The 27,377-nt window shown below is 32.2% G+C and overlaps 1 protein-coding gene across 3 annotated transcripts; it reads left to right on the forward strand.

The window, feature by feature from the left end:
* Positions 1-7,125: 7,125 nt before the first annotated feature.
* On the forward strand, positions 7,126-26,957 carry LOC123706098 (long-chain fatty acid transport protein 4-like). Of its 3 annotated transcripts, XM_045655246.1 has the most exons (14): positions 7,126-7,256; positions 20,487-20,665; positions 21,309-21,556; positions 22,047-22,197; positions 22,340-22,577; positions 22,774-23,023; positions 23,308-23,509; positions 23,737-23,847; positions 24,275-24,356; positions 24,446-24,576; positions 24,850-25,000; positions 25,338-25,495; positions 26,032-26,185; positions 26,344-26,957. In XM_045655246.1, exons 2-14 carry the CDS (start codon positions 20,597-20,599, stop codon positions 26,499-26,501), a joined length of 2,103 nt encoding a protein of 700 aa, XP_045511202.1. In that variant the 5' UTR covers positions 7,126-7,256; positions 20,487-20,596; the 3' UTR covers positions 26,502-26,957. The 3 variants fall into 3 exon arrangements, with proteins under 3 accessions (XP_045511202.1, XP_045511203.1, XP_045511204.1); XM_045655247.1 differs by lacking the exons at positions 7,126-7,256; positions 20,487-20,665 and adding an exon at positions 20,900-20,998; XM_045655248.1 differs by lacking the exons at positions 7,126-7,256; positions 20,487-20,665 and adding an exon at positions 21,046-21,174.
* The last annotated feature ends 420 nt before the right edge of the window (positions 26,958-27,377 follow it).

Consider the following 27,377-nt stretch of genomic DNA (forward strand, 5'->3'; position numbering starts at 1 on the left):
TGGATAAACATAATATCATTTAGTAAACTTTTAACTAGGTAACTAATTATGAGGACCTTGAGTACATTTAAATAAATTAGTAACAAGTGGCAACATTGTTTTAGGCACCGACCTTGGCACCGACCCTTGCACCCTTAGATCATTAAGTAACCACAAAATTTTTTTTCAAGGTTTATCAAACTTAACTCAAAATAACTAAGGCAATAAGTTTAAAAATTATTATTGGTACCTATTAAATAAAATGTACCTCTTAGATTATGGATTGGTCTCCGCGCGCGCGCTACGACTAGATACCGCTCCACCTAAAAACAATAGCTCCGTGAGTGCGGCAACTCAGTTCTGTAGTGTGTGTAAGGCAATTTGTAAGGACGCTAGGTGACGCTAGTGTGTGTGAAGAATTGTACTGCCAGCTACACAAATTTTACCCCATAAATGGGAAATGGGCTATCTTGGAAAGAAGTTTGAAAAATATTTTTATTTCATTTTGGCCTTGCCGGGAATCGAACCCATGAACATGTGACTCAAATCCACTTGCGATGCCACTACTATCACAAAGGTTTTTTAAAAGTAAAAAAGCGGTAATAAAAAAATAACATATATTATATGAGTCAGTTAAACAAGGTTAAACAGAAATAAATTATTGTTGTTATCATTTTTTTTATAATATGCGTTAGTAATAGTATTGAAAAAAAAAAACATTATGAATAAAATAAGTTCAAATTAAAAGTGTGTTTTTGGGATATGCAGTACGGCAACACTAAATGGCGTCGTATTTTCGTAAACAACATTTTCAAAGTACAGGTGAAATATCGAATAATACGATTATTTCTGATGGTACGTGATCCCAGTGTCTTTCTTATTATTTGTTGTATTTTTTTTAAACAGTTTTATGGCACAAACAGGCATTTTACTTCAGGTTTTGTCCAAAATCTTTAGAAACTATCGGTACGCCCTCTCCACACAATGCTTGTGACACGACTGGCTCGGGTACGCCGATTTCGGCGTACTTTTAGTTGCCGCATTTTTCGAGTACGCCGGCGGCGGTATCTACCCCGTTTTCCAATTACAGCACTAGAGCGCATTATGCGGCATAATGCTTAACGTTGAGTGTTCCAACTACAGCAACGCTTCGCACAATCGAGCACTCTTAAAATTAATGCGCGTGAATTGATGCGTGCAATCGATTTATCATTAATTGTTGGAAAAAAATTTAAAGCTTTCGTTTCATTGTAGTTTTTTCGATATAATCAAAGTTAATTCAAATTGTGTTAAAAAAATAAATATAAGTATGGATGAAGGTAAAAACATTGAAAAAAATGTTAATGAAATAATCAAAATCCAAATTACTTAAAATAACCGTAAATAGTTTTCAACCAATTGTTATGTATACCACTTTATTTACACATTAATGAGGTTGTTGCTAACTCTATGAATATTTTTTTTTCAACACTGAACTTAGCGCAACCTGCTGTTGCGTTTCACGTTCCAATTAAGCATCAGCATAATTCGGCATTGTGCGCCACTGAGTCGCATTATGCTCTGTAATTGGAAAACAGCCCTAGTCGTAGCGCGCGCGGAGACCAATCCTTAGAGCGTTTTCACATTGTCCGGTCCGATATCGGATATCGGGCGCCGATATCCGATATCCGATATCGGAGGCTAAGTAAAATGTATGATTTAGGTACCTGTCTTTCACATTGTCCGGTCCGATATCGGATATCGGAGCCAACACCGATATTCCCGTGAACTATCGGACGATAATGTTCAGTGTTACCAACTCAATTTTCGAAAAGGTAGTATACCAACCGCAAAAAAAGCACTAGTTTGTGTATTTTCAGTCATTTCTAGGCGCTAAATGTAAAAAAAAATATCCTTTCATTTACTTTAAACCTTTTTATTAAGAAAACATTCATTTAAGTATTTAAAGGCATTAAAAATACTATTTTTACGGGAGCTATTATAATACCGTCCTATAATATACGGCAATTGGCTGAACTGAAGTAAACAAAAATATATTGCGTTCTTAAATTCAACCGTATCTTCGAAATATTAGTGTCTTTTATCTTTATTTACTCATTCTGCCTCGCTCCTCCTCCTACTTGGACTACTGTTGTGCTGTAAGCTGTTTATTGTATTGTTGTCATTGAGTCACAGATTTAGTGCTTTGTTTTAGCGCCGATATCAAACCTGTATAATAAATAGCACATCTAAATAATATTAAGTAATTAATAATATCAAATCTTTTTTATATTTTACTTTTCCAGCTGTTTTTGAAGTCGGTTTCTTTTTTGTAGTTATTTTACTGTATGTACAACTACGATCTATCAGTTGAATTTTTTTAAATCAAACTCTTTTTATTGAAAAGAAAATTTACAATACGGCAATTTTGTTTAGTTTTCTCTAAAATTTCAGAATTAGAATGCGGCGACCTTACATTTTGTCAAGAAAGCGCGGCGACTTTTGAGCTTGTTTGGCTTGTTTACTATTTTGGTTGTCATGGCTCGTATGCTTAGATTATATATATGGCTATATTATTATTAGTCTGTGGTACTACGTAGATAATTTACTGTTCTATGGTAGATAACAGCACCTACATTTGTAAATGTAATTTGAATTTATATTTGCCAGTTTCGTCGCTTTAATACTGAGTTGAATTTTATTTTATTTTATTTGTTTAAGAACATAACAGTCGTACATGATTTAATATAAAAAAGTTCTAAAATTCACTACGACCACACAACATGTTCTATTATTAAAAAAAGAAAAACAGCATATAAAAAAAACAAGCCTCACAATGAAATTGAATATTGAAAGTTTTGAAACTAGATTCTGACTCTGCAGAGGGTACAAATCCAAACTCCGCAGTCAGCAGATTAAACCGGTTTGAAAAACATAGTTTATTTATTACTATTTATTTTATTTTTTAAAATAAAGTTTATTTTTTGTAACATAAATGCATCCACTGTTTTTTTTAATTCTCCATATATCTACTTTTCCAGTTTCTGGCAACACTCATGATATCGGGACGATATTATCGGATAATGTGAAAGGGCAAATTGTGTCCGATATCGGATATCGGCTATCGGCTTCCGATATCCGATATCGGACCGGACAATGTGAAAACGCTCTAAGAATCATCCTCGTACTTTTTTTTTTTTTTTTATGCAATAGGAGGCAACAGAGCAGACGCGTCACCTGGCGGTAAGTGCTCCACGTCGCCCATATGCACCCACAGTGCCAGAGACACTGTGAGTATGTTGCCGGCCTTTCAGGTAGGAATATGCTCTTTTCTTGAAGGTCCCCAGTTCATAGCCGTTTGGAAAAGCCGCATGAGGGAGTTTGTTCCAGATGTCTGTAGTGCGCGGGAAGAAAGACCTTTTAAAGCGCACAGTTGTAGATTGCCAACAGTCAAGGTGGTGAGGGTGGTATTGTTGACTTCAAAGAAAATTACAAAAAAAGAATTATCAGGACAGGGACGTGAAGCGAACAAGCGTATTCCGCCAAACTCCAAAGGCGACGGCGGACTTTGGCAGAAGACGCGGGTTCGAATCATTGAGCTATTATTACTTTCGAATCCCACCTTCGAATTTTATTCTATTTTATAAAATCTATGAAATTTGTCAAATTTTCATTTGGTAATAAATTAAAATAGTTTGGAAAATCCAAAAGTGCACGCCTCATAATCTCATCCTTTACAATAAAATTGATTATTTTTAAAGAGTACACTATAAATATAAAAAAGAAATAAAATAAAACAGTTGGAAAAGTAAAGAAAGCGGTACCGTAATAATTGAGCTATTTTTCTTGTGGCCCCACCTAGATGTGAAACTGCGCAGGTTTAAGGGACTGACTACCAACTTATTTTTTTAAACCTTGGCGTATAGTATAAAGAATCGAGTTTATAATGGTGAATTTTGAGTACACTATAAATATAAAAAAATAAAGAATATATATAGATATTACTAAAATTATGGAGAACAGTCGATATTTTTTTTTGTTTATTTAATAACAATTAAACCACATCGAATCAGACCCTGAAAAATGAAAGGGTTCTATTCCTGAGCATACTCAAGCGTAAGAGAAAAAAAAAGACTCGATTAGTAAAGTATTTCGGTCGCTATCGTGTTAACAAGAAAATCCTCCGCACATACAGACACACGGACGTCCAAGACAGAACTTTTTTAAACTGTTTTTTAACTAGTTTAAATAACAAAAATGACATCAAAAATATCATGAATGTTAAAAATAGTGTTTTTTCTTAATATGTGTGTGTATGTATTATCTTACAAGTGCAATGTATGATACATAAAGACATTTTAAGTTTGAAAAATCAGATGTTTTGCGCGAAGTGACAGTAGTACCCACCTCAACGCTTCGCTTAAGAGGCGTGCAATTATGTACCCAAAACGTAAAAAATATAATTCTACAATCGTAATAAGCAAGATGCAGTATTCAGCCGATTTAGCTTTTTCTTCAACCTATTGTGAACTACAATATGCATTGATATTTGACAAATTTAAAATAGAGGAAAATAATGAGACATTTTTTGTTTGTGTGTATGAGCATGGACGAATTGGTATGAGGTAGATACCCGCTGCTCCCACTGCCCACATACCAACCATACAACTCTCTGAACCATTTCACAAATAAACGCACAAGCGGTCTTCGGTCATGAAAATTTGATGCTAGCCCACGTATGACGTAGGTACCTAGGTACTCTTAAACTCTATCGGGTAACGATAATTCTTCGCTAATAATAAGTGATGACATCTGATAACAATATTATCCGATAAAGAATTAAATATCCATGATAAATATTTCCCGTTTTGCTTCTTTTATCAGTTAAGCCGTTTGCCCGTACTCTGATATATATTTGCTTTGATTTAATACTCCTCTATAATATCGCCTAGCTGTTGTGAAAATATGGTAACAGCTGGTAACGTGAATTTTTATGATTAATTTATTTAACTTATGCAAATATCTACAAATATATCTACTTAGATGGATTTGAATCGATCACACTATCATATTTTTTGAGAGTTGCCCTTAAAATATTCAATATTTTATGGTTAAATGAGATGTGTTGCAGATTTTATCTTGTTTCACAACTGAATATAAATTCTGTAGACTTCTCCGGTTATATGAAGTATGTACTTACATAGTAATACATATCGTCGGTTTCTTTAATCTTACGTTATTCTTACTACCTAGGTATATGATTATTAATTATTATGTAAATAGTAAATACATTGAAGTATCCATTATCCACTGTAGTGAAAACAGTGACTTCATTGAACTAGAGATTAATAAACAAAACGATTAGTGCCAAATGAATCTTGTTGGCATTAAAACCTAAATAAAGGCTCATTGGGTACTATTTATTACAAAGGTAGTAAAACTAATAATTAGTGGAAAATTAATATGAATGGAAAAATAGTGCTATTATAATATAGGTAGTTAGTATATTAGTAGCTAATGAAATTATCTGCTACTGAAATTAATTGAATGGAATAATACAAAAAATCTGATTTCATACTGTATTTTTTTTTGTAGCCAGAAATAGATTTCAGTCGAAAACGAGGTAAAATAACATTTTACCCGTTTTCTTCTCTTCTTTTAATCGTTATACAATAAAACAGCCCCTAATACATTTTTTTGCCACTACATGACATGGATAACACAGTGGATAATGTTAATCAGTGCTACAAGGCCATAGATGTCATCGGGCTTAATCGAGCTGCCTTGATTTGATGCGAAGAATCTAAAATCACACAAAGTGCCGTTATAAAATAGCAGTTACTATATTAACATGATGGAATGGTTATCGTGCACGCGGTCACCATAAATTATTATGTTCCTATTGTTGTGAGACTTGGAGCAGACGGTTTATATTTTGTTTTTTTACTTTCTTTTTAATAACATATGGATGTGAGAAATAGCGCTACCTACCTTGTCTCTTGCATAAAGAGTTATGTATCTATATAAGTACATTCATACTATACAAATACATAAATTAATTACTTAATATTTAATATGAAGAAATAAGCACAAATAAATAAAAGTTTTTCATACTTATTCGTGAAAAATGTTAAGATTTCAAATGTAGAGCGTCAAATGCATCAAGTATGTATATATGTATTTTTCATTGTTGAGAAAAAAATATATTTTATTACAATATTTTCATTACAATAAGGTTTATTTTAATTAATTCAGTACCTATCAGAGATTATGATTAACTATTTAAATTATATTTTTTTGATGAATTGTTACCGTTGTTGAATACCGGTTTTTATTTATTTCGATAAAATGACTGATATTTTATTATGTAGGTATTTTGTGTAAAATTTCCTTTTATATTTAAGTATTGATAAAACATCGGGTTCTCAATTTTAACAAACTTATTCAATCCATATACATAAGTTAGCGTAAACTTTAGAAGATTCAATAACACCAAGATAAGCGAGGGCATAAAATCTATATCTATACTTACATATAATAAATCTGTAGAAGGGTCAATTCTGTACATTGAAAATATTGAAAAAATAAATAGCAGGGGGTGTTACTGGATCGATACAAAACCCAAATATGTGATTAAAAAAATTTTTGTCTGTCTGTCTGTCTGTCTGTATGTTCAGGCATCACGTGAAATCTAACGGTTCGATTTCGATGAAACTTGGTATAATTATACCTTATTATCCTGGGCATAAAATAGAATACTTTTTATCCCGGAAAAATTCCGCGCGGACGGAGTCGCGGGCGGAAGCTAGTTTTAAATAAACGAATATCTAAGATGAAAGTTTTGCTTTCACTTTGATACGCCATAAGCGATAGCCACATCAAAGTGTTTAAATGTATCCAGTGTGCATATTCAAAGCAGCTTTTTAATTCGCTAATACTCCCTCCATCATAATCGCACGCTCGGGCCGAAGAAAGGTGAGGTGAGAGATAGCTTCAATCATATTTAGCACAATAACCAACATCTCGACTTTCGAATGCACTAGTGTCGGAGGCTGATTGGTGTTTTTGTGCACACTTGAATGGTGAGATGCGTTCTTGGTGTTTCTATCTCCCACGGTGCTGTATTATCAGTTGATTACGATCACCCACCCCACCGGGCGCTGCTTTCCGCCTATAGTTCAGACATTCACACAGTACCAAGCACGCGTGCTCAGTGGTGGCGTTAACGTCCAATTTTACGATAAGTTCCGATAATAAGTTCGTGTTTGATTGTATATATAAAGGAGACTTTATGAATTGTAAGTGTAAACAATTTAATTTTTTAGATGATTAATGTGGTTGGAAATTAAGTAAATTTTAAACGCGCTTAAATTTATGTGAAGTTTGTAGATATAGCTTAATTTTTTTTTATTTTAGAAACTACAAATAATAAAAAAGTGATATCTTTTATAATTATAATTATTCCAAGAATCAAACAATTGATAAACAGTGATTATGATTTATAAATTTAATATAAGTAACGAATTAAATAAATTTGCTTACTGGCCGTGAGATTTTTGCGAACCAAAAAGGATATAATTATGTACCTAATTAAAATAAAAGTACGTATCTATATTTAAATTTATATTATTCGTCGTTATTACCTACAGCAAGCTTATAGAATTTTGATTGAAAATTAGTAGGTTGGTACATAAGCTAATTCAGCCATCTCTACTATGTCTCTACAATCTAAATAATTTACCTAAAAACCTACTTAAGTTAGGTACCTCATTTTCTTTTAATTTCAAAATATTATAATTTGACTGTACTGTGATAATAGCAGACTTACAGATAAATAATGAAGATATTGCAATAAATTTATCTAACTTCGTACCTAACTCGCTATAACTCGTTTGTCTCACAAAATTAATATTTTCTCACACTGTAGGTAATTCAAAAGTCTGATTTCACATGAATTAGGGACCATTAATGTGAAATCAGCTTATTAAATGGTTATTTCTGTGAATTAAATGTTAAGAACATTCAAAATAATATGGATTCTTCTGTAAAATTTTAATTTCTCGAGGACTGAGATTGTTGTGTACCTACAAATTGAATGTAAACGTTATAGTTAAATGATATCATTTAAAAAATGAGTTTATTGATTTTCACTTTTCAATCTTCACCGAGAAAATGGAATAGGTACCTATCCCTACTACATATTAATATTATAAATACGAAAGTAACTCTGTCTGTCTGTCTGTCTGTCGGTCTGTTACGCTTTCCCGCTGAAACCTCTCAACCGATTTTGATGAAATTTGGCACAGACAATCTTTAGACCTTGAGAAAGAACATAGGCTACCTTTGGGCGGACCCACAGGGCGGACCGCTAGTAAGAAATAAACATTGTTTTTTGCATATTTTTAATTGATTTTTGTTTATCGTTTACTCTAAAGATATTATACAAAATGCTAATCCTCTGATGATAACACATTGTGATTGTTATACTGATTACGATTACGTATAGAAAAAACTTATTAAGTCTTATCTTCTTTTACGTAATTAGTAAATAGTATATTATTATATCATAACTCACTAGGTACGTGACTTATTATTTACATACATAATATTATTTCAATAGGACATTTGCTGCGCATTGTCACTAAAAATATGAAACAAAAATCCCGGTGTTCATGAATTAAACAACGCAACATTCTTACTTTACGACTTTTTAGCAGTTTACCTTGAAAAAGGACATTTTCTATGCACTTAAAATGTATTGAAGAAGTGCTAATTGAAAACAAAATAGACTGACGCGACGGACTGAAGCGATACCAATGTTCTTATGTTTAGTGTATTACAAAATAGGCAGAATGATCATAATATTCAACAACCTACAATAAAGTAGTGTGGTAGAGACAATGCTCTCTATTAAAATCCATGCTTTGTTGATGAAAGGAGTTGTCATACGTAACATCAACAGTAGGTACTTTTTTTAATAACACAGATTGTGTTTCTACTGCTTGCACCATGTTCCGATTATTATTATAATATTATGCTAAAATGAAGCGACTATTGCATGCGGAAGCTATTTCTTCACAAACGACTCGTTTTTAATGGCGACATTCCTATCAACTCAGAGATACGGAAAATGGGAGAAATTATTGATCTTACCGCCTTTATATATGAATTCCTTATACCAACTTACTTTCAATTTTTACTGCTTTCAAATGATGTCCTTTCATCTTGATTTCTAGTCGTCATGTCTTCCTATGAGTAGGTACTGCTAAATGGAGAAATTAGTTCAAAGACATTACAAGATGAGAATATAAATTATTTTAAAAATGTTCTTCCGTTTTTATAATCATGCTAACCTAATATTAACAATCTGTTTAACATCTATTATGAGTAAATAAAATTATAAAGTTAATAAAGGAACAAAAAAAACTTCCTTAATAAGCTTAGAGGTCGATTTTGATTAAATAAATTAAAGCAAATCAAATATAACTCGAATTTTTTAATAATATTTAAATTAAATTTAACCTTAGGTAATATAAAATATGCTAAAAGTTCAAAACAGCGTAAGGTTAAGAAAGAAAATATTATAATAAAAACTAAAATAGTGCGCCTGATGTAAACGTTATTATTTGATCACAACAGATTCTTTAATTGCTATATTTTATCCTTATCAGTTATTTGTAACAATCTGTGATTAAATAAATACAAATATTTTTTTCGTATCCATCAATTTAGATATGATCCAAACGTATAAAAATAATTTGCTTATTATATTCACAAGCACAACGGAATGATTGATGCGTTTGATTAAAGTAATTACTAATTAGCAAATACATAGATTATTATTAGTTACTCTAGTCAAGGGACATACCTACCTACAGGTACGTAAATAGTTAATAGGTATGTAGGCAATAAATAGGTAGGTAAAGCCATTAACTTTTTCAATCAATCACTTTAACCATTATGATCAATCTATTCTACCACAGCTACTATAAGTAATGAAGATGTGGTTAATTATAAAGCTATTTAGTTTTCATTTTGAGTGCATTTTCTCTGTCATTTATTGTTTTTCTAGAATTTGCGATAAGAACATTATTTAAATTTCTTCAAACATATTTAGAAACAATGTTATTTTTAAATTATTTATATATAGTAGAATATTTACGTGTTATTGCTGAATTATTTAAAGATCGGTTTGGATTGAAGAAAAACTGAACGAAGGAGAGTAGAAGTAGAGCAAAGGAGACAAGAGTAGTTAAGAGTTTCTGTATGGATGACGGATATTTTAATAATGAGATTTTTATCTCTAAGTACTTAGGTAAAAATTTAATGACTATTCATATTGTATGGCTGTTGTCACTTGTCACAATAAAGTGCTTCCTATTACGAAACCAATAATTGTGTTTTACGCAAACAAATTATTACCTATTGTCTGCGTTGCTTATTCTCGAAGAGGCATTTATTGACGAAAACCTTATAATATTAGGTTGTATTTGCGATTTAAAGCCATCACGATAAATACGGAACAGTTTATATTTTTTTGTGGCTCTATATTTATGGCGCATAAAATATAGTCAATAATTTAATTTATTTCTTTTTAAATTACCTAAAAGGTCATCCTTTCCAAAGAGCAATTTTAGTTATAAAATTAATCAATGTTTAATATTTGGTAGGTACGAATTTTCAAACCAGTTACCTACCTGTTGTAAAGATTTTATAATACATAATAATTGTACTATTTATAATTGATTGAAGGATTGGTATGCATATAATATGCATACAAACAAAGGATGTCACTGTATAGTGCATAGGTACATCATACATAAAATATGTGTATTGTATAACTATCACTAAAACTAAGGAACTATTAAAACTCTATACACAAAATTTAAAACATAAAAAATTAATAACCTTTGTTTGTCAGATTAGTATCTTCCAATTAAATGTGCAACTGCAAGGTGCGTACTGCGTAATGATAGGTACCTACCTACATATTTACGTGTAGGTGGTTAATATTCAGAAGAAACATGGATTAAGTATATTTTTTACCTATTAAAATAAGAGCGTGTGTGCTGAGCACATTAGTCATTAATGTCAGAAGTGAAACTTCTTTGGCAATATTCAAATCTATCAAAATCGCCGCCTTACGTGACGGTGTTGCCATGACGTGATCTTGAAATTTTACTCTCAACGCGCCGTAAGTTTCACTTCAAAAATTTCGCTCAAACCATACAACAAAGACGTCTTCAAGGCTACCCTTCACTCGTACCTCATATACAATGAAATCCAATGGTCTTGATGCAACTATGGGGCTAACGTACACTAATTACTTTGTCGTTACCATATAAGAACGTCAATGCCAGATATTTATGACTTGCGGGCACCATTACCTCATAGAAATTGCTGTTTTGATGAGATCCCTTTGTAAACATTAGGTATCCCTTGATAAATCCTATTTTTGTTTTTATAATGTTGCCTTTAATTCCTGTAGATAATAAAAGATTAAAGTTGTTCCAAATACCTATTTGATGTCACCTTATACCTAGTACCTTATATTAACAAATAGGTAGGTATGCATATGCAAATAGGTGCCCATCAACAGTCAACTGCCTTCTTTACATAGACTCTTTTTTAAAACCGAGCATTTGATCAAAGATCTTGTAACGTTTTGATGTTATCTAGGCCGGTTAACTAATTAAATACACGCACAGAATCATATAAACTTCTAATAACTTGATTTAATGAAACTGGTCTAAAAAGGTTTACCTAGTTACTAAAATGTAACACGCATTCTCAAGGTAGTATAAGGGTCAATGAGTGGAATTTCGGCCTTTACATCACAAATTTTTTTTTTAGTAAAACCTGTATAACTAGGTAGGTACTTATAACGATAAATTTTAATTATGTATACGTTTCTATTAATTATTCAAATATTTTATTACCCACATCACCGTTTCGGTGTTGAGGTATCAGATATCAGCTCTGGGAGTACTTTCAGGGTTATTATTTATTAATGATTACAAGAATTACATAATACAACACTTGCGAATATTAATAGAAATACATGAAAAGAAAATGACGCAAGTTATGGCACTCAGTAACATGACCTGTGCTTTAATTGACCTGTAAGTAGTTAGGTAGATGAAGATTGAAATAAACAATACACTTTTAAGCTAGAAATATAATGGGGGTTATTTTTTAACATTGTAGGTATAACTAATCTATATATATATAAAACTCAAAGGTGACTGATATAGTGATCTATCAACGCACAGCCCAAACCACTGGACGTATCGGGATGAAATTTGGCATGCAGGTAGATATTAGGACGTAGGCATCCGTTAAGAAAGGATTTCCCGAAATTCTTGCGGGAACGGGGAAAAACGGGGATGCACGTACAAAGTCGTGGGCGGAAGCTAGTTCTAGAATAAACCGTATCGTTGATTCCTAATTTTTCAAAAACCTAAGCATTAGAATGCAAAAAAATTTAGAAAAAATGTGTACCCAGATTACTTATTAAAATGCATGTATATTGTGTAATTGTAATGCAATTTTAATAAATGGTGCATGTACGATCGCGTGATCTTTTTGGGTCCATGAAAATATTAATTGAATACCCACATCCATTTCGAGTATGGCGTAAACCAATTGCAATATAGCTTCACGTTTTATCTAAAGTCAATGCCAATCGATAGTGATATGGCATAACAGTTGATATTAGGTAATAACCTGTCGCAGAGCCACTCAACTTGTTTTGAGGTTTATGGTGTAGGTCGGCATATGACAGTTTTTCAAAATAAAATTCACTAGTTACCTACTATAAATACTTATATTGGAATTATGCAAGAGGAACTGACAAGACTGTGAAAGAAAGCTTTTCATTTAGGTTACTTCTTATTACTTTCGCTGTTAGAGAAAATAGGAAATACTATAAATGCTAAGTATTGACTATTGACTTATTGAGACAACAATTACCCGCATCTAGTTTCAAGACTTGAGCAAAATACCCGTAATTTTGATTACATAGCAACTAGAGCAGCATGACTATTATTTTTTATGAGTACTAGCGGTCCGCCCCGGCTACGCCCGTGGTACATGTTTACGTTTTCTCTACATAAGAACCATCCTCGTATCTCAAGGAATATAATAAAAAAAGAATTATCGAAATCGGTTCAGCCGTTCTCGAGTTATGCGCTTACCAACACATTTTGCGATTCATTTTTATATATAAGATTAGAATTTTAATTCATAAAATATGGTAGGTATGTATTATATTATATAATGATTTTACCCTATGATCTTCTAGATCTTCGGAGTCTTGAATTATTTTATCATAAGATAGCTTATTAATTGATTTCCTTGATCTTTTTATCTTTGTCACATTCACAATATACCTATATACCTAGGTCTGTATTTTTTGTAAACCTCTTAGATTTGTAAAAGAAACAACTAGGTAGTTACCCATGTAAAATAATATGAATATGTTTTTAATTTAACGCTGTAAAAATGTCTGCGTTTTTAGGAAGACCATTTTTGTTTTTAGCTTTATGATTGCACAATGATTTTGCAAGACAGCGCAAAAACTTTACTCGAAAGGGTTTAGGATTTGAATGCAACTCATTCGCGCTCTTGACCATAGTCATATTATTATTATTTTTTTAGGATATTATAGAGAGAGTTAGTTAGGTACTTATGTGTATTTTTTATAGAATTTAAAATTTACAATAAAAAAAATGGTTAAAATATAACTTTAACTTTCGCTTTCCACGCCAATCAGCATTCGTGTTTATTCATTGCAATGTTGTTTTGGTTGTATTTATAAATTCCAAGTTCAAACACCTAAGGTCGTCCATGACACATAAATTAACCATCTGCAATGAACAAAGACAACTTTGAGTCAAGAGAAAGACAATAGTGTGCATACAAATAAGTTATACTAATCGAATGCGGTTAATCCTCGGTTTTCAGCTGTTTTTGTATTCACTACACATCATCCTTATAAGAATACTAGCGGTCCGCCCCGGCTTCGCCCGTGGTACATGTTTACGTTTTCTCTACATAAGAACCATCCTCGTACTTCAAGGAATATAATAAAAAAAGAATTATCGAAATCGGTTCAGCCGTTCTCGAGTTATGGAATTACAACGAAAAGTGGCATTGATTTTTATATATTAGATCTAATAATTTCTTACTACCTACTCATTAATTATGTTTTTTTTTCTAAAACAATATTGTATGAAATGAATTAGCTTTTTTGCTCATCATTGTTGTGAGGATTGACGTAATAGTAGGTAGGTAGGTACCTTTTTTTAGAATCGGAACAAATTTGTTAAAACGTCAGAATATGTTATATTTAAGATTCAGCTTTTTTACATATTATCAATTTAGTATTCGGTATTCAGAGCAAGATCGGCGGTACCTTCCTTACGCCTTACCTCTAGAACATCATCAAATCAAACACGTGGCCCTGTCGTTGATGGGGCTTACGGAACAGTAGGGTTTTGGTCGGTAGGAATCTGACATAACTCACGGCCCCTTTCCCGAAGGCCGAGTGTATCTATGCAAGATTTACCCACTAAAAAAAGGCTAGAAATTAGTCGACAAGTCATTGGAGGCTCAGCCGGCGCGGCGGCTGTCTAAAGAAGAATCCAGTAACGGTTAAAGTATATCTAGTCATTTACTTAACACAAAATAACATCTCATTAATCATAACCTGGATTAATGAAATGGTGAAACACATTTTCACTTTAAAGTAGCCCAAATTTTGCCTATACAAGTATACATATTTTGCAATGATCTTAAGAATCATTAACATTCAATATCAATTTATAAGCACTTTTTCTTTTTAATACGTATAATTTTGTAGGTATTAGATAATATCTTTATTCTAAGTATAAAGTTTTTGCTTGCAATGCAAGGCGAATACGTTTAGTAGATATTCAAAAATAGACTGGATCCCAGTGCATCTTCGCGAGCAATCTAGACTGCTAGATATAACGATGCTGTGAAAATTAAGTGAAATGTTGTACAAAACTAAAAGTATAAGATTCTATACGACGACGAAATAATAAGAAACTTTTAACTTTACGTCTGATATGAGTGAATTCATATGAATAATGAATAAATGAATTTTCATTTACAATTTCAATTTCTATTACACTAGTTACTAGATATGTATAAAATATACAAAATGTGTTCTTATGATAAATACGTGTATCTTCAAGCAAGGTTTGTGTAACCAAAGGAGAATGGCAAACTCCCATAGGACTCTGGGCCTGATCGTTACACTGATGATTTATGGGTGATTAAATAGATAAAAATATACAGACTCTATGAATATAATAATTATAGATCTTTTCTATGGGATAGCAGAGATATTGGGATATTGATTAAGATCAATTTTGAATATAATGTTACTAAGGCCCTTCTGCCATTAGGTACGATACTTCTAGAATACGATACTCGCGTAGAATACTACTTAGATATTTGCTGGCTACTCGATGCTCGCATATTATGCGACTGAAAAATGAATAAATTCATCATTATTGTGCCTCGTTTTTGTGGACCGACGTTATAATAAAAATAATTCATTTATTTATTGCAACAACAATTACGTCGTTATGTCGAGCAATCAGCAATTCCAGTGACGAAGAAGCTCTTGCAGTTTTTCTTTTTTATAGTAATAGAAGACGCCAACGTAAGAGTAAGAAGTACCTACTGGATTCATCCATATATTGAAAGAAACATAAATTGTAGAGTTTTTGTAGCCGAACGAGAACTACAACATGATGATTAGATATTTTTATCTTTCTAACGAAGATATACGCGCGAGAGTCGAGACGCGATGCAAAAGCGACCGACACGGTGAGTAGTGCTATACTAGTCGCGGACGTGTAGGATACCAGTAGCGTAGTGTGCGAGCCAACATAAAAATGTATGTGAGATACTCCGCGGCGACTAGTCTCCGAGACTTGCAGGATACTTGAATCGCCTATGCGTATCGTAATGGGAGAAGGGCCTAAAACTTCACTCAAATGTCAAACAACAAACATAGACAAATCACTCATCACTGACACAATTATGATTAATAATTTGACATTTTATTAATGGCCAGCTACCTAAATAAAAATGTTATAATTATTATTGATTAAGTAAAACATGTTTTTATTTTATAGAATGATCTAAATAAATTAAGATATGTGTTAAAAATAAGTTAAGTTTTGCTTCTGATTTATAAAGCATTTGAATTCAATAAAATTAAAAATAAAATATAGACATTCATTCGTATTAATCGATATATTCGACTTTTTTAGTCCTGACAACACTGACAATCTCTGCTTGATAAGACCGGTAGTCATAGAAATCTAAATAACAATGCCGGTAGTGAACACATTATCTTTTTTTTCAAAGATTTGTTTTCCCATAGAATCAGAAGTAAATATTTTACCAAGAATTACTAAAAATAACATAATGAATTTTAAATATATTATGATTTTTGTAACAGTTAGGCCCAGTTTCGCCATTCTCCTTTGTTCATTATCTGCAAAATGTATTGTTGTTACATAATTTGATCTTACTACACATATCTCCGATGTCTGAGTTATGTTAATTTGTTAGGCTCTAGTAAATTTAATGACTTTCAAATGATAAAATATAAGTCATTGTTACTTAAACTGTCTATTATTACGCAGTACTTTTACGATGATGTAAGAGTTTATCATACACATTATTCTCATGTTTCTGTAAGAATTAAAAGTAAAGGCTGAACTGTCCTGGCGTTTTGTTAAAATATTAATAAGTGCGTACATATAATTAATATTCTTTATTATGTAACATATCATTAAAAATACACTTTTACCTTGATTAAAATGAAATTATCATGTTTTTTTTCGTTTGTTAACTTGAGCAAAGGAAATAGAATAGAAGAGTAAAGCTCAAAATATACTGTGCGTAGAAACATCACAATGACATCATGCTCTGCGGTTTGTTTGAAACTAAGCAAACATATGAAAATGTATTTGCTCTAAAAATACGTGATCCCAATCCAAATATTAAATTGAGAACAACATGGCATATTTGGCTTAGAGTAACCTAGAACCAGTTACCAGCAAGAAATAATGTTAACAAATTTTTTACATCAGATAATTAATAGTTTATGAGATAAATCGTAAAAACCATTTCAACCACTATTTTCAAGATGGCGGCCGTGGGACAAGGGTGGCGACCCCACAAACTTGGTTTTAGCTTCACACTGACCCCCCCTACACATCAATAAAATAAAATTGCGTCCTCTAAAAAACACAACCCCAAATATAACTTTTCAAATTTCAATGGACTAAAGATATTTCAACAAAACTATAGTACATAATATTATATAAACTTATAATAGAGCACCCAAAATAGGTATAATGACAAGAGTCTCAGACAGAAAGTCTAACATGGCTACTTGATAAGTTGATAATAATAATTGGTTAATTAAAATAAAAAAATGAAATATAATCATCTGACTTGCAACTCTCGCTATTTATTTTGATGATTATTCGTTTCTCTTAAAATTAAACATGCATTTTTAGATTCATTTAATTTTATTATAAAATATGTTAACTTTGATAAATAAAAAGTTTGTTGAAAAATGATAATGACTTTCGCTTTTCATTATTGATAGGTAATATGATATTTCTAAAGCCGAGTAAAAGGCTTTCTTGACCACAGAAAGCGAACGTGAAGGCTTAGAGCTATGACGAAATTCGATAGCCTCGGTTTCACTCTCTACCACAACGCGATATTATGAAAGTTCGTTGACCTTTACTTTCTTTTTGGAACTTCCGTCGCGTGCGTTTGATTTACGGATTTACGCTGCAAACAACCTTACTCAAATAGACCTATTGTTGTAAAAGTACTCATAAACACAGGTTGTCGTCCTGTCTTATCGATTCGTAAGCCATTTTCAATCTGAAAGAAGTAAATTATATGCTGTAGTTTTATTTACTTTAACGACAGGTAGGTTTATTTATATTGAAATAACAATATATTTTCACAACGTACATTGATGGCAAGCTAAAGCAGTTTTTATTCAGCTTTGGTTCTGTAAATTTTGAAATTAATTAATTTCAACGGCCTTTAAACATTATTTTGTCGAGAACTTTAATTGCATGTAAATTGGAGGGGCAGGCGTTTTAAATCCATTTCTTTTTTTATTTCTGAACAAGTAATACAACTCATCAATTAAAAGACAACATTTAGCCATAAGTACCTAGTTAAATAAATAAATCTATACATATAATAAATCTGTAGAAGGGTCAATTCTGTACATTGAAAATATTGAAAAAATAAATACCAGGGGGTGTTACTGGATCGATACCAAACCCAAATATGTGATTAAAAAAATTTTTGTCTGTCTGTCTGTATGTGAAGGCATCACGTGAAAACTAACGGTTCGATTTCGATGAAACTTGGTATAATTATACCTTATTATCCTGGGCGTAAAATAGGATACTTTTTATTCAGGAAAAATAGGTAGAAAAAAATTAATTTTAATTTTTCAGTTTTATCCATAGACGTTGTTCTGTAGAACCGCGAACACACGTTGCGTATTATATTAGGCCTAGCCGTATTTGGGCCCAATAGATATTTATAAGATGTCATTGTCAGAGTTACTCAAAATGGAGAAATAAACCATCCACGCGAAGACCGACATCCGCGCGGACGGAGTCGCGGGCGAAAGCTAGTGTGTAATAAGGACATTCATTCGATACAAGACCAAGTTCACGTAGGACTTATCCGTAAATGGATTTACATATAAAATGTAATTTGCGTTCTTTTATTCTTACTAGAGAGTTGTTGGCTAAGTACCTACCATATTATAGAAGGTATAAATAATTAAATAGCAGTTAGGTAAAAGTATTGCCTTCCGCCCTGGGGGACAAGTGTAGGGATGCGTTCTTGCAATATTGTAAGCATATTGTAGTCGTAGTTAACCAAAGAAATAAGTAGTGTGTGATATTAGTTTAACTGTGATATAGGATTAAGTTGAGTGTTTTTGTGCCGTGTTTTTATTGAATTTTTACTTAATAATTTTGAATATTTTATATTGTAATTTAATTTAAGCTCTTATAATTTTAATTGTACTTATTTATATTTATATTATGTGAGTAACCAGTATGTTAATATTTCTAAAAATTGAAAAAAAAAAAAAAAAAAAAAACAAGAAAAGTCTCTGGACTATAATCCAGAGGTGGCGCGAACACCCTGTGATGACGGGTGCCTTTAAAAAAAAAAAAAAAAAAAATAGCATTAAATGTTCTAATTTTAAAATAGACTACTGATTACTGAACCATTCATTGTTTAATTCAGTTTAATTTCAATTAATTTAATTAACGTGCACATAAATAATACTTAACAATAAAAAAAAAATTCCTCAAACAAATGTGACCATTTTTAGGAACGTCGTTTACAAATTCATCTTTTTCAGTAATTTCTCTCCCTGTGTTCTCTCCCTAGTTCCCACGCGCACGCTTTAGCACTTTTACGTCTGTGACCTTCTGTGACGTATAAAACTGAGACATTTTTGTAAAATTCATTATGAATTTACACTTAGAATTATAGGCTAGATAGGCTAACATCATTATCATCGACAGCACATACATGGTCTTACTGCAGGGACACGGACTTCCTAGGTTTTCAAAAGTACCAACAAAGCTAGGACTAGGGCCATTCAATTGATTGAAGATCCTTGATTATACAAGCAGTATCTTTAAAATACAGACAAATTACATTATTTAAGTAAATGGATTTAAAATATTTTGAACAAAATCAAACATCAAAATATAATGTAGATGCAAACACGTTCATAATTCATTGACACTTTTTTGGAGGTCAAAAACCTGCAGGTGTTATGTGACAAAATGACAATGTTGAATTCTTTATGTACTATTTATGTCTGCTCATTATATACCGTGAGTTGCACAGCATGTAGGTACACAAACATTTTATGTTCACAATCAATGAAGGGACAAATTATAAATAGGTGTGAATATGGCATAACTATAGAATTTTCCACTATTATTTCGACATGAACCCAATGACGTAGAAATAGCTTAAAAACATACTAGCTACTCCCTATAAAATGGTACCTATTATTGTTGTTGCGGTACGAGTTGCGGATCTACAATTTCATTTATTTATATAAATAGTTAGATAGCATCTAATCAATGCTAATAAGTTTTGCAAATTTTTCTGCATAACATATAGGTACTAAGGATACTCAATATTCTAGAAATATTCAGATTCTTCATTCCAACAATAAGCTTGCATATAATATGGATATGAATTTCGTTTATTACAAATAAACATTATAATAGGTATTATTTATTAGGCACGTGTTACCTTTAAGGCAAGTTTTAGTATATAAATAATATAGGTATGAAGTCCAGCTAGATTTACATTTCAGTGCATTTTCCCTATAGATTTATATTAATGAAAAAAATATACTTAATATAAATTGATGTCAGTACGTACATTTTTTGTTGCAGACATGAAGATCAAAATGTATGATGGTTAGAAGATATTGATGACAAGTCACGTTGGGACATCGCCAGTTGTTAATGATTTTTATTGAGACTGCTGTTTGTACCTCTTAACGATGTCAAATGTCGAGGTGAACGTCGACAATAACATGAATAAGACTGATGTTAAAAATAATAAGCTCGACGTAAGTATACTGTAGTCTTTACGCGTTGTAAACATACAGGACACCTCACACATTTAATGCAGTATAATGCATATACCCTCCAACATTGTAAAACAATAGGTGCTTACTGATTACTCAAAATGTTTGAAGTTAAATACATATACTTAAAATTACAAACATTTGCACTTAAGGAAAAATGCAATCGTGTTTTTTACGCTTGTTTATGATTGATATTCTATAATTTTATTCAACTCGCTTAGTTGCCGGTTGGGTTCAAAATAATAACAGTGTAATAATTTATAAGATAGTCTTAGCTACACATCTGACTACAGAAGCCGTCCTCGTGGAAAACCGGTATTATATTAATTTAAATGAAAATCATATACATAGTTGGAGGGGCCCGCGAAGTGGAACGCAAATGAAAGTTTTGGTTTTGTGAACAGTTCGAGTAGAAAGTTCAATTGGTGCATGCGTTGAAATACGTTCATCGTGTGCATTTTTCCACCCTTTAACCGATTGTTAGAGATTGGGTAATAAAATATGCGTTTGTATTAGTCACGATTACGTAACACGTTATCGGTAAACTTATCTCTCAGTGTGCGTTTGGTACCGATATGAAACAGTGTGTTTATGGAATTTAAAACGGTTCAATGTGTTTTTCTAGATTGCATATCCCACTAGGGACGTGGAAAAAGGAAGTCGTGAAGCAAGCAGTGCTCAAATACCGTGGAAGAGCGTCATCATAATGGTGCTTGCGTTAGCTGTACTAGTCGCCGCGAGCGCAGTGGCTTGGGTGCTTCAAGGATGGCAAACAACTCTAATTGTACTGGCTGTTGTGATTCCAGTGTATTTATTAATTTATTACCGGAGATTCCTCTACGTCGTTGTGAAAACTGCGCCCAGGGATTTATCGTGAGTAGAGGACTTTTATGCTTGCTTGATATGCGTTTTGTTATGCTCTTAAATTTTAATAAGCATGCACTTCCGATAAAAAAATAAAATTAGAAGTAGCAATTTTCATGAAAAATTTAGGTAGTTGGTTCACGTAACTTTTTCGTAAATATTTTTTGTTTAGTTGGATTATCCAATTTTTCCATGACGGTTAGCTACGTATTGTTCGTGTTAATTACGGTAGTAGTTACAAGAGGCTGCACTCTGTACCTACACAATTACAATAGTATTATAAATAGATTTATAGTAGGTATGGTGATATCTAATTATATACCTAGGTAATTATAGGTATGACTAGAACCTAGATAGTAATTAGTACTAAACAAATTCTGTGCTGTTTGTATTTATAATAATAATAGATACGATTGAAATGCGAGTGATTTTGAAATAAATAAGATTATTTTTAATTTTTATCTAATGAATATGCAACTCAACATTATCTCCATTACAGGGCATTATACTGTTACATAAAAATATTGCGACTCGCTAATAAATTCACGAAAACTGACTGGTCTATGCCGGATATTTTCCACGATGTTGTTAAACGGCATCCAAATAAGGCTTGCTTCTTATTTGAAGACGAAACATGGACTTTCCAGCAGGTAATTACGTAATAATAACAATCTTTTTTTGATGTGCTCATGTACAATATAAAGTTTTTCCTTATTGGGGTCGAACTCCAAACGGTCGAAGTTTTTGTCTTAATAATTGTAAATTTTAATTTGATTTTTTACGAAATTTCAGGTGGAAGATTTCAGTCTTCGCGTATCAGCAGCATTAAAGGCTCAAGGGATCAAGAAAGGTGATACAGTGGCTGTAATGGCCAGTAATTATCCCGAAATGCCGTCAATGTGGCTTGGCATCACCCGCATCGGGGGAATAGCTCCATTGATTAACACAAATCAAACTGGAAACACACTTCTTCATTCGATTAATATAGCAAAGTGCGATGCTTTTATTTATGGCAGCGAATTTGAAACCGGTGAGTTTACATTTCAATAATGTGGTATCGACAAAAAATAATAACTCGCGACTTTGCGAAAAACCCTGGTGATGACGATATAAATTTTACGTATACCTACTGTAGGTATACGAATTATGTATAAATACGAATGTGCATTGTGCAATAGCGGAAACTTTCAAAATCAAAAGACTAATTAACATTAACATTTTTACAGTCGTAAATGAAGTAAGAAAAGAGCTGAACCCATCATTACGTCTTTTCAAATTCACACGTCGGCCATTGAACACATCGAACGACAGTGTGAAAGTTGCTGAGTCGGCGAGCGACTTGACGCATTTGCTTGAAACAACCGCACCGGCTCCCTGGAGCCCTGCTGAAGGTGAAGGCTTCAATGGCAGGCTGCTTTACATTTACACATCTGGCACGACGGGTCTGCCGAAAGCGGCCGTCATTTCGCCTTCAAGGTAACCGGTAATTACGCGTAAAAGTTCGAATACGAAAATATTGAATCGCCTTTATTAACTTGAAAGTTTCATATAGAAATCATAATGTTGCACAACATTATTATTATTTTTGTATTTGGTTAAAAACTGGTTTGAATGTAAACCAAACTGAAAAATATTTGTTGATCAAAAAGTTGATGAAAATTACAAATGGTGGTATTTTAACCTAGACTGGAAACTTCAAACTTAAAAATATAAATCAGGATCTACGTTGTCTTCACTATGACTGAATATTTCGCTTTCAGAATGTGCTTCATGGCATCAGGCGTACACTACTTGGGAAGTTTAAGAAAGACCGATGTTATTTACTGTCCAATGCCTTTGTATCATTCTGCGGGAGGCGTGATCACAATGGGCCAGGCGTTCATCTTCGGCTGTACCGTTGCTTTACGCACCAAGTTCTCAGCGTCTCAGTACTTCCCTGATTGTATCAAATTCAAAGCTACAGTGAGTGATTTGTAAATATTATAGTATAATCATTTCTAACGAAAAATAATTAAGACGCCTTCATATTGTCAGAATTAAACTTAGGAATTAAACAAATATACAAGCTTTCAAATAAAAAAAATGTCATCAAAATTATTGACCCAGTCGAAAGTTTTGAGATTTTTCTATGGTCTATCTTTTCCTATATTCCTAAGCGAATGTATTAAAATTGTTTCATTCTTTTTAAGGCTGCTCACTACATCGGTGAAATGTGCCGCTACATCCTTGCTACTCCTCCCACGGCTACAGATAGACAACATACAGTTCGCACAGTGTACGGAAACGGGATGAGACCAACGGTAAATTATTTTCTTTAATAAAGTTTTTTTTAAGTTTTTAATTGATACATTTGTAATTTTATATAATGTACCTATTAAGTATTCAAACAACAACGTCGCATATCCATCTCAAGTAGGTATTTAATAATAATTAATAATGAAACCTTTATGTGCTAAAAACATGATGTCTGTATACGTATTTCACGGAAGCAATCGTATAAATTTATTACTTATTTTCAATGAACACATCTCCAATTTTATCACAAGATTGGTGGGAATATAATTCCAAAGAATAATTAAAATAAATAAATTAATGTTCTACAACTCACTTTTTTACATTTTATAATGACACGTTTTATGGTTAATTTTTGAACCTTAATTATTATTCTTAAAAAAGAATATTATCTCTTGTGTTATGTAAGTAATTACCGTATTATTTTCATTACAGGTGTGGAATGATTTTGTTGAACGGTTTGGAATAAAGAAGGTTGTCGAATTTTACGGCGCTACTGAAGGAAACGCAAACATAGGTAAAGAAGAACAACATAAATTATATTTAAAATGTATAAGTAACTATTATTGTTAAAAATTTGCTCTAACTTTGTTTCTTTAATTGCAGTTAATATTGACAACAAGCCAGGTGCCATTGGTTTCATATCGCGAATCATCCCCGCAGTATATCCCATAGCCATTATTAAAGTAGATGAAGAAACTGGGGAACCTATCAGGGATTCCAAAGGCTTATGTCAGGTAAGACCAAATCATTAAATACAGTGTTCTATATCATCTGATAGAAATCTGGAGGTTGCCATGACGTCTTAAAGCGGTAAAAATTCTATTGTGGGAAAAAGACAGAGCTATACAGGCCATCTAGCGTCATCACGTTCCCACTGGAATAAGTACTGCTTTAATATGCTAGAATAAGACCTTAAGACTTAAGTTAACCCTCCCATGACACAACAAATTCTTCTATTAGAAATGATAATTTTAATTTATGTACTTATTAATGATTTTTATTTTCAGTTGGCAAAACCGAACGAACCAGGAGTATTTATTGGGAAAATAAAACCGAACAATCCTTCGAGAGCGTTTTTGGGCTACGTCGACAAAGAAGCTTCAGAAAAGAAGATTGTTAGAGACGTACTCAGTCACGGCGATTCCGCATTTATATCTGGTAAGCCAGAACAATTTATTACCATACCATATTTTATACTGTTTAAGAATGAAGATGTATTTATATCAACGTTGGGAGATACATTATTTCATGGGTTAATTTTATTTATGCATAAGTATTTCCATTGTAATTATTTCACAAACGAGATTTCGTTGTGTTACGAGACAACTCGAGACAACGAGACAACGAGACAAGAAAATGTTACGACATTTTCTTTTGTTATTTCGCAAACGAACTGATAATTATTTATCTTCGTCATATTATCTTCGTCTTGTCACTCGTGTTCATGTAACATAATATCTTTATATCGTAAACATAACATGTTTCTTTGTTCTAGGTGATATACTAATATCCGACGAGTTCGGTTACCTCTACTTCAAGGATCGTACTGGGGACACCTTCCGCTGGAGAGGCGAAAACGTGAGCACTACGGAGGTGGAGGCTGCTATATCCAGGGTAGCTGATCAGCGAGACGCTGTTGTGTTTGGTGTTGAGGTAAGTCAATAAGTAAGTCTTGTATAGCATTATTTTGTTTAAGTAAGTGTACTTTATTAAACATGAGAATAAAATATAGGAAAAAAACAGGACGGATAAAATGTCAAAAATTAAATCTATGCAGTAAATAAGATAAAAATCATTATTTCAAATTAAATTTTCGACGCTTCTGGGAATATTTGAATGTTAGGGATCTCAACATGATTAAAATTTAAAATGTTGGTAGAAGGACCATAGTTAGCACACTGAAGAAAACATAAACTTTTGTTGGTTTCGTAAAACGTTATGCTCGATGATAACCGTACAGCATAATATCTTTTTTCGGTATATAATTCGGTGATTCAGTATCTCTCACCTTAATTAATTTTTTGAGTCTTATGTCCGTCCGTCTGTTGACAGAAAAAAACATCAGTATAGCCGTGAGAATGTAAGAATATACATAATTATTATGTATTCAATTGAATGTGTTTGAACTCAAATTTATATTAAAGGTCCTTAACCTTTTTGGATGTTTTTACGCTCAGAATATTTTTTAGATTCCCAACAATGAGGGGCGAGCGGGAATGTGTGGAATCGTGGATACTGATGGAAGTTTAGATTTGGATAAACTGTTAAAAGACATGTCAAAGGACTTGCCGAAATATGCTAGACCAATAATCCTCAGGACAATGAAGATCATGGATATGACTGGTATGTCGAATATGCATTTATGATGAACAAGTTTAATATTCCCATTTCTGCATTGAAATAAAATACTTATTGAATTATCACGTCCCGTTTAAAATATGAACGCTTACTCGACATGTTAAAAATTAAAATATAAATAACAATTACTTTTTTGTTTTCAGCAACATTTAAAATAAGGAAAGTGGACCTACAAAAGGAGGGATACAATCCATCTGTAATAAAAGACAAGCTTTACTATTTAGATCCAAAGTTAAATAAATATGTTAGCCTAGGACCCGAGGAATATGAAAAAATTATGTCCGGACAAATAAGACTGTGATTATTAATTTATTTAATGAATGCAATGTGGTGCCTTTACCGTGTATTTAGATAAACTTTGTATTATACACTTTAATTAAGTTCAAACATATTTGTGGCCTTTGTGGCTAATTACTCTATCAATGTGCATTTGAATTTATATCTACGATTTATACTTAATTGACAATTTTATATCAAAATGAAATAAATTTTATGTGTATACAGGGATCCAACCGCATTCAAAATGCATGAATTAACTAATAAGAATGTATAAGTATAAATGTATAAAATGTTTCTAAGCTCAATTAATTTTAGGACACAAAGAGGATAATTATTGTATGTTTCAGATAGTTGGCCTTAACAAACAATAGATTATTATTTTATGATGGGCACGAGGATATTTTGGTACCTAATTAATTCCTCTAGAATAAGAAAATATTTATAGCGGTACAATACTGAAAATATATCTTTATGAATATTTAAGTATTATAAAAATATGGACTAAAACTTACAAAAGAAAATATATAATTAATATAATGACCTTCTATTTTTTTCCGGCCTACCTACCTTTCTGACTTTGGCTAAACTGTACATTATAGGGCGTAGAGTTGAGAGTCGTAATTTTTTTTATGGTTAGCTATTGTCCTATGGAACCTAAATCTGAAATTTCACACCAAGGAAACTTTTAGTTTTTGAGTTACGAATTTTTGAAAATCGTAAAATTACTATAGAAAGTTACTCCATCTTGTTTTTGTTACGCATAATATTTATTGTTTTGTCAATGTCAACCTGACACACAGTACCTGCTTAGTGTGATTCATTTCAAGTACAACATTTCTAACCAATAAGTAGAGTAATTAATTTTGTTTAACTTTTTACGAAAAAAAAAACGCTCCGA

The sequence above is a fragment of the Colias croceus genome, chromosome 3, assembly GCF_905220415.1.
Source record: "Colias croceus chromosome 3, ilColCroc2.1".
Taxonomy (NCBI): domain Eukaryota; kingdom Metazoa; phylum Arthropoda; class Insecta; order Lepidoptera; family Pieridae; genus Colias; species Colias croceus.